This window comes from Vidua chalybeata, chromosome 4 (genome assembly GCF_026979565.1).
Source record: "Vidua chalybeata isolate OUT-0048 chromosome 4, bVidCha1 merged haplotype, whole genome shotgun sequence".
Lineage (NCBI taxonomy): Eukaryota > Metazoa > Chordata > Aves > Passeriformes > Viduidae > Vidua > Vidua chalybeata.
The window spans coordinates 63,454,610-63,463,994 of record NC_071533.1 but is presented as its reverse complement, the minus strand read 5'-3'; the positions used below and the strand labels follow the sequence as shown (position 1 = coordinate 63,463,994).

The 9,385-nt window shown below is 43.7% G+C and overlaps 1 protein-coding gene across 1 annotated transcript in view; it reads left to right on the top strand.

The window, feature by feature from the left end:
- Window positions 1–8,660: 8,660 nt before the first annotated feature.
- The window catches only part of HGFAC (HGF activator), a 40,523-nt gene continuing 39,798 nt past the window's right edge, over window positions 8,661–9,385 (top strand). The window contains exon 1 of the mRNA XM_053940636.1: window positions 8,661–8,812. Coding sequence (XP_053796611.1) covers window positions 8,747–8,812 — 66 coding nt within the window. The 5' untranslated portion in view covers window positions 8,661–8,746. The remainder of the gene's footprint in view (window positions 8,813–9,385) is intronic.

Sequence of the window (9,385 nt, the reverse complement as noted above, 5' to 3'; positions counted from 1 at the left end):
CTGGTGAGATTGTGAAGGAGGCAGATGTTCATCTCCTGTGGGAAGGTGCTGGATGGTGAGGCTCTGCTGGTCTTGCACCGCCTCCATCTCCTGGAAAAAGCTGCTTCTCCCATTGCATCTTGCCTGTTTGTTTCATGCTCGTGTGAGAAAGGACTGATGCAGATGTATGAGATTCTGCTGCCATTCACTGCAATGACATCAGCTTGAACCATTAAAACACCCACTCTGTGAGGTCATAAGAGGTAATTTTGCTTGCTTGACACTCTGTAGTCACCAGGATTCAGCCTCCTGTTTGCAAAAGAAAGTCCAGTTTAGTTCAAAGTACACTTAGCAGAGCTGATACGAAAGACATGATTTCTCTTTTAGGAGAACCCAGTTGGGATCTTGCCTAACTTTAAGCGTCTACTCCAAAGGTGCCTTTGTATCCTAAACACAGGTGTTACTTTATGTATTTGTTAGGGATGTAATTAATACTGTTGGTGGATATAAAGAATTGTTTGTTTAATACCTTCCATGTATATAAAGAATGATTTGTTTCATCCTTGAGCTGAAACATGCTTTTGTACAGGTGACTCATACCTTAAATTTAATACTTCTATATTTTCAAGGTCTCCACTGCCTAATCTGTGAGCCTTGATACCTGCCTCAGATGTAAATACATATGCAGGAGGCCCCTGAAGCTAGGTGGGGTGACTCTCATCTGCCAGTTCCTCCTGATCTGTGAACAATGTAAGTCAATGACAGCTCAGATTGTTTCAGCAGCAATTACACAGAGCAGCAATTACATTTCTGCAGCAATTACAAGGAGTGGCACTGGAAGTACAGGAAAATGAGGAGGGGGAAAAGAGTGAGAAGGAAATGCAGCAGGGATATTGACCATGTTGTGAAAACTTTAGCCTAAGCCTGTTCTCGAGGCTGTGAGTTGTACACAGTCACTTCTGAAGTCAGGATTTGTGCAGTGGGGAGAGGGCTGCTCACCAGAAGGGAACCCGGGTTCTTTCTGGGACATCTCTGCCTGCCTTACCTTTAGGAGTGCAGGAAAAATGGCCCTGGAGTTTTGCCAGGGACAGAATCCCTATTGATTTGGTGAAAATCACCTAGCTTCAGGGGCATCAGTCCCCAGCAGGATGAGACCGTGGACTGCCAAGAGCAGAGGGAGATAACAGAGGCATCAGTAGTGGGGTTTTTGTATGCAGTGAGAGGGCAGCCCTGCTATGGAACACTGTGTCCCTCCTTCCAGGAGGCAGCCTTATCTCTCTGCCTACCTGATACACCACCATTTCTCCCAAATATACCTCAGGGCATGGGACTGAGATCCAAGGGTCCTTTTACTGCATAGGAGCAAGACTGTCACCAAGGCGACACAAGACCTTGGCATCAGGGAGACTGAATGGAGAAGCTTGAAGAGTCCCTTACAGATTTGCCACTAGATTTGGGATGCAAAAACCCCAGGGAAAGCTGAGACAAGCACTGTGCTAGATCAACAAATGGACAAATCTAGGATGAGTATCTTTACAATGGTATTGAAAAAATGCAGTGTCCAAGCAGCCCTGCTGGCCCTGGGCAGCTGCCTCAGTGACCCTGAGGGATGGGAGCACTCCCTGCACAGGGCACAGGTTTAGCAGAGGGCACCTCTTTGTCTGGCTTCCCCTGGTCACCGTGGCCAAAAGGCTGATTGGATGGTGTCAGCTGGCTCTTCAACCCTTGGCATAGAAGTTACTTGCAGAGCAGAAAAAACATCTGGTTTATATACACACAAACACAGATATATATATATATGTATATATATATATAGATATACATATATAGATATATAGATACACACATACACAGATCAATAGCATACAGAAAATGTATGTATATCTATATATACAGATATATGTATACAGGTTTCCATATAGGATACTATTAGGCCTGCAATCAGAATAATTGGAGCATTATTTGTGAACTCTGCTCTCCATCCTACCATAGGAAATCACCCCAAAGTCAAGGCAGGCTGTGGGGCTGGCATCCTTCCCATGAGGTTGTCCCTTCCTTGTTAGTGCTCTTTCCCCTTCAGAAGGGAAGACTTCAGCTGCCTTCAGCAGCACAAGTGGAGCCACTTCCCTCACACATGCCTGACTTATAGACCATTTTAAAGTATGCCATGGGGGCGTCTAATATGCTAATGAAGAAAGTGGGTGGAATTGCAGGAATCTGAGCACAGCTAAAAATGAACTTGCCTAACAATTGCAAATCAGCCTGTGCTCAAGTTACCTAAATGTGTTGGCATCGGTGGAAGGTGGGTGCCTCCACACCTCTTCTTGTCAGTTTTCAGTGAGTACACAGCTAAAAAAAACCCCACACGCCTCTGTATATGGGCCTACTGTTTCAGCCAGGGTTATCAGCAAAGGTTTATACCAAAGTCCTTGAAAAATACAGTTACCTGCTTTCCACTCTTATTCATACAGTAGGAGGAAGAGTCTCTTCATGCAAACGCACCCTAGACTGGCTGCAGGCATTTATTTTAGATAAATAATGACATTTGGGTGTAACAGAACTAAGTGTTATCCTGAAATGGACTTCTAAAAGCTTGCTTAGATCTGGGTCTGGGATGTACAAATTAAGATTCTGCACATTGTGGATCGTAGCAGAGCTTTAAATCACTCAAAGATTTGTGTGATTAGCAGTGTAAAAGCACAGCTTGGTTTTGTTTCTGCAGCTGAAGCCCAGCTCTTCCATTGTTATATTAACAGGGTTTGTTTTTTCATAGCAGAACTAAAGTTTTTTTGGATGCATTAAAAAAAAAGAAAACATCCATAATCACAGCTGCAGGTAAAGGCATTAAAAAGATGTACCTGCAATATCTAGATGCAACTGCAGTGGCTGTACCTGGCCAAAACTGAGATCTCACAGAGAAGTACCCATGGAGCCATTACAAAAGTGGCCCGGGGTGCTGGGCTGTGCAGGGTCCTGTGCCTGCTCCTGAGGGATGCAGGTAGTGAGGACAGGCTGTGCAGCACTGCGCTGGGCAGCAGGTGAATACAGCACCCTCTGGCTGGAGAGGGACTCAAGGTCTGATACTTGCAGCTCTGAGTGCAGGCCCAGTAGTGTGGGAAGAGAAGGTGCTACTGCAGAGCAAGATCAAAGAGGTCATGGCTGAGGGGCAGCAGTGAGATAAGGGGGCAGCAGTGTCAGATAAACACCGGGGGGGGGAGGGTTTGAACAGAGACATGCCAAGGCCAGCTGGAGGAACCACGTGGAGAACATCCAGGAGTAGATTCCTCTCCATGCAGAGATGATCACATCTCCGGAAAGGTGAAGGCCTGCAGAGCTGCCAGAGGAGGTCCCAAGCCCTGCAGAAGGCAGTGGCAGCAGGAATACCCAATAACACCCTGAGACCATCTTGTGCACAGAGGGATGGCATTCCCTCTGCTGCTGTGCTCTCTGAGGTGTTGGAGGCTGCTGGCAAAGGTCATGGGCCAGGATGGGACATCCACAGCCAACATGTCAGGGGGAATGAGAGTGAGGAGTGAGTGAGATGAAAGAAATAACATGCTAGATCTGAAACTGCTTCAGTCCCTGGAGAGAAGAGAAAGGAAATCAGTGCAGAAAACCCCAGAGCTGTGAGCTCGTGGGTGAAGGAAGCCAGGAGAGCTGCTAGAGATTCTGGGGGAGCGTGGGAGGTGAGAGGAGTGAGGAGGAGTAAACATTTGGCTGAAGGCATATTTTTCTCTCCCAGGATTATTTGCTAAGTGCTGCAGCACCCAGTCCATGCTCACTGGATCCCAGCTGCTCAGCAGCCAGCACTCTGGCAGCTGTGCTTTTCCCAGCCTTGCTGCCTCGAGGAGTGGGGAGGGGCATTTGTAAAAGAGTTTGTTTGGCAGAGATTATCCCCAGTTTGGGGACAGCAAATTCAGGTGCAGGAGAGGACAGACTGGGACTCCAGTTCTTCCTGAGAGCCAAAACCATATCATTTTTTTCTCCTTGGGTTTCTCAAGCTCCCAAGGAAACAAGGGGAATGACACACAGAGATGTTCATGGTTGTAATGTAGCTGGATTTTACACTGTTTAAGGCCCATAAAAATAACTCAACTGTCTGGTTTGATTTCTTTTTTCTTGCTGAAATAAGCAAACAAGCAAAATGATTTCAGCTTTCTGTCTTTGCTTTAGCAAAAGAAACACAATGGCTTTTCTCAAGGCACCACCCCAGAAGACATAAGAGAAGGTGGAGGCTCACTTGTCACCCAGTGGTGAAGATGCTGGTTTTGGGTGTGAGTGACATGATTGAGGTTGCACCATTTGCTGAGACACATGTGACCTGTGCCCTGCCGTGTGGGGACAGCTGAGGAGTTTGAAGGACAGAAGAGGAAGGGTTCCTCATGTATTCACAGTGCTGCTGTGTTGCCTTATTTATTTAAAAAAGTCATTATGCTTTTAGCCCATGAGTGCTGACCTCAGTTCTGGTGATTTGAATATTCACTAATTATCAGAGACTCAAACTCAATTGTTATGAGTTTTGGTAATGGCTCCCAGGATGATGGGAATGATATCAAGCAGCATAGATGAAGGAAATCCCATCTGGCAGGGACAACAAGGTCTCTAGTGTAGTTTGCAGATCCCCCAGAGGAAAAAGAAGGGAGTTGGTTGAGTTTGTACATCAGTCTCACGTTAGCACTGAGTCCCTTGTTAGTACACCAGGAGCAGAATTGCCACATGTGATTACTTGCATCCTACACGTTCCTGAAAGATAAATCAAAAGTTGTATTTTTAATGCCAGAAATAGTTCTAATTGCTTCCTGTTCACATGTACTCATCAGGTTGTACAAAGGTCTTGGACAGAGCACACTTGCAGAGGCTTTAGATCCTGCACTAGTTCCTTGTGCCAACAATGCTCCTGCAACTGTGTCCTTATCCAGGAAGCTGGGTCTGGGCTTTGTAGCAATAATGTCAACTAAAACCATGAAATAAGATCATCTCAGGGAACAACACTACCCCATTAGTTTGGGTTACTTTATCACTGTGAAAAAGCTAAGAAATTTGCAAAAATACAGGGGGAATCAGTCATTAGAAAAGTTTGTTGTTTTTTTTCAGTTTTGCAGTAGCTGAGTTGAAGTTTTCTCAGAAACATTTACAATGGTCAGAAAATAATGTAAAAATGGAGAACACATGAATGTGCAGTCACCAGGCAGCCCTCTCACTACCTTGGCAGCTGGTACAGAGGAATGAATGCAAATGGATGTGTGTGTGTGTGTGTGTGTGTGTGTCTAGACTTGTCTTTTCCACTTATGTCTAGTCAACTAATTGATGAAAAAACCCTCTGCAATTTTATTATTTCATATTGATGGCTGACTCAGTTAATTTACGTTTTGCAGATATTTAATGGTTTAGGGTAGTTGTTAATATTGTTTCATTATTATTAAGTAGTTCAAAGGCTGGGCTCAGTCTGAGCTTTTATTACTTATTTTTAAATTTAAAGTAATAAAAAAACATTGCAGTGTGGGAAATGAGGAAAAGGCCAATGTATGAGGCAGCATTTTCAGTATCTGTTATACAGCTGCAACAAGACTTCTGTCTCTTTCTCCACATTTATTGTGTGTTTATTTGCCTTTTATTTTTCCCACAATGTCAATATAAAGAGAACAACTTCTGAAACTAATGGATTTCAGCCTTTGATACAGAAGGATTACAGTCTGCAAACATGAAAAAGAATTCCTTGTCTTATTTTAAAACTTTTCATTGTCTTTAGTAGTAGCAGAATATGGCTTCAAATACATTTGGGTTCTGTGTTCTGCAGGAAATGTTCAAAATTATGTACAGCAAAATTAAGAATCAGAATGTGCCTTTCTTAAAAGGAAAATGGAATTTTCTTTGAGAACAAGAGCCGGACTCTAGCTGGAATTTCACTGGTGGGATGAGTTGCAATGCTCCAGACCTTACAGCTGCCAGACATTCTATCACTCTGAAGCCAGGTTTTCCTCTAGCTCATTTGTACAGATTTTCTCTCCCTTGTTTATATTTATGTATATGTATACACACATATATTTATATCCATTTAGTATTTTACAGAGCCTCATTTGAAATGGGGACTAGATGAAGTCTAAAACCTAATGTCAGGGAATTTATCTTAAATTCCATATGGATTGTTTCTATAGCTTTGTTATTTTTCTCATTGTTGTTAAGTTATTAGCTCCACAGACACCTGATTCTTATTTCCCTGTATACAAAGTTGCCATCACTAAGCTGGAAATAGTGAGTCACAGATGAACAAACTGGAGAAGGTGGTGGAGAGCAGCTCTGCAGGCTCATCAGCCTGACCCATGGGACGATGGTTTTGGCATAGATCATACTCTGCACCTATGAACTCCCAAATGCCCAAAGCCCTGTGAAGTTTATAAGAATTCAGTATCAAAACTGAGTCTAGTTTTCTGACCAGTTTCCTGCCAATAAGATAAAATATTTCTCAAAAAAAAAAAAACAAACCAAACATTTTAACAATTCTACAAAATGCTTGAAAGAGGCAGACAAAATTTCTTCTGTTTATAAATAGCTGAAAGATGATAATTTAATATAATTTACAAAAAACTCACACCTTAAATCCTGCTTTTTTGCTATGGCTCTAAGACCTGTTCAGACACCTCTCTGCTGAACAAAGGTAGGCAGTACATGGAGCACTTGGGGATTTTAGTGATTCAGATCCATCTGAACCCTGAAATCCCTGTTCAGACCTTACTCAGGGATAAATCCCATTTTATGGTGGGGCTTCCCTGGCAGCTTTTGCAACTCCTGCCTTTGATGACTTTCCCTTTTACTTTGTGCCAGCACCATCCTATCAGCTGATGTGGCTCCTGATGTGTTTATTCCTTTTGTCATGTTAAGGAATCAGTTTGAGCTAAAAGCTTGGAATTGTGAGTCCCCAGAAGGACACACTGCAGCTCTTGGTGGAGATCTACAACATGAACTGCAACAACTGGGAGTAGACACACTGACAAGTAGATTTCATTCTTGCTTTTCTTCTCTGTTACTTTTCGGCATGGAAAAATGCTTCCCTACAACACGCATTTCTCACCACAGAAACACAGTGTTTCTGGTCCTGGAAGTGGATTATTTTTATTCTGGAAAAGGGGGTGGAAGAGGGTATTTCCACAGCCTTAAAGAAGTATCTTCCTCCTCTCCTCACACCCTGGCTCCTCCCTTTCTACAAAACTTTTGGGAACTCTTGAGTGGAATAGCAGGAAATGGCTTTTTTTCCTCCCTTTCTTTGCAAAATTTCAGTAACCTGGATGGTAAACAGATGTCTACAAGCCATTGAATAGGCATTATTGATTTGAAACCTCATGGCCAGACTGAAGAATGAGGAAAGGAAGTGGAAATCTATGTTTCAGCTTTGCTAGGTGTTCTCAGGCAGATCACACTGCCTGTACATTCTATTTCCAGGTTTGAAATGAGTGAAAAAATAAGACAGATCTATTCTGAAGCTTTATTCACTTCAAGTCTTTGGCAACAAGCAATGCACAGAGGCAAAGATTTTTCTTCTGCCTGTTTGCTGGATTTTGGGAAGGAAATTCCAACTTTGCCTTCTTCCTGCTGTTCCAAGCCTTGCTCACAGTAGCAAAGTTTAGTCCATAAACCTATATAGGCCTAGTTGAACTAAGAGGAGTTGTTACTGTGATGAAAGACAGAGCAGTGTGTCAATTCCCTGCAGCATGATAAACCATCATGTCAAAATTGTGCGGGGATAGCTCTGCTTCACCACTGGGACCTACTGCCATGGCTTTGTTGGGTCAAAAAAATTAGAAAGAATCATATCCCTTCCATAGCTGTGCTGGTGAAACTTCAAAGGGCAGCACAGAACTTAAGCAAGGACTATGGTGTTCCTTCTGTTGTTGTGGCTCTGGGGATTTTGGGTGTGAGGAGGTGTGGTCCCTGACTGACAGGACATGGCAAAAGCCTTGAGCACAGACACCGTTGTTCCAGCCAAACCTGTGGATTTTGGTTGTGGGGCAAGGTGGGGCTGAAATAGATTGCTCTGGCGAAATCTCAGTTTTAGCAATACCCTCTGCATCTGTATGAGAAGTGATTCTGCAGTGCAGCTATCTCAGACAGGCACTCTCAAGACAGAGATGGCTTTGCTCAGCTGGTGGCAGAAGGGAGCTTTTTGGTATACAAAAAGTGCTATCAGAGTAATGTGTATTTTCTTTCTTTTTAACTTTCCCGGTCTGTTGCTGGATGGCTGCTGTTACAAGTCACAGCTGGGCAGGTAACCATCTGTTAATGAGTAATCCTTGGTATTGGCATTGATCTGGTCCATATTTTGCAATGTAATGCCATCTCCTGAGTGGGCTTGCTTGGAGCTCCTTGTTGTTGCTATATCATGCTTTTAATTAGCTCCTGAAGAGAAAGAAGGGAAATGTCCAGATGATAAATCTAGTTGCTAGTTATAAGCACCATTGGATCAGCTTCTCTGGAGTTGCCCTTCAGTGCTTGCCGATTACACAAGGGACCCTCTCCAAGGGTCAGGCACTTTGTAAACTCTTCACTCCTGGTTGTTTAGGAAGTCTCTCCCTATGGGGCATTCCCTTCTACTCACAAAGACATTAATGATTAACAATGATAACAGCTCTGCTTACTTAGAAAACTAAAATACCTTAAAGTCAAGTAAATCACAGTCCCTTGTGAAAGCTTGTTCCTGATTCACTCTCCTGCTTCAGCCCAGCCCTGGAAGTTTTCCTCTGCCAGGCAAAACCTTCATGAGAGGAGAACAAAGATGAAAGTCTGTGCTCCTCTCACTGTTGTCTTGGCTCTGAGTCTGAGCAGTGACTGTGCAAGGATGGTAAGTGATTCTTCTTTCTCTGAGTAGTAGATCAGCTGCCTGATGCCTGGCAAGACCAGGTTGCCTTGGGGCTGGATGAGTGAAGCCATTGAAGAGACCCAGAGAAAGAGAGATTCAAAGGGACCATGAAAGGGATTAGCCAGATGAAGGCTGACAGCAGTGCTCACTTAGTGGGGGGACTGCAGGATAGCTGGTACCACACCTTTCTCTCTTTAAAGCAATTTCTTACATCCATGCCTTGCTTTGGAGGAGGAATGGGAGGGGAGGAAGGACTGCAAAAATTGAAATCCTTTAAAAATATATCTCAGAAATGTGTTGACACAAGGAGGTACCTGCAGTAGCATGTAGGGAGAGCGCTCTACTGCCAGACACTACTGCTGTCTGGTAACTGAACAGACCAGCTTAGGTGGCTATCTTCTTCTTTTCAGACTTCTCCTTGTTTCCATGCCAAACCCCTCGGTGTTTTTGCATCATGTATCTTGTGTCTTTTTTGAGGGTATGTCTGCCAAGCACATGAAGCACTGCTGAGCAGGCTGTGATGGTCTGAATTTGCTAGTTTGCTTAAACCTCACC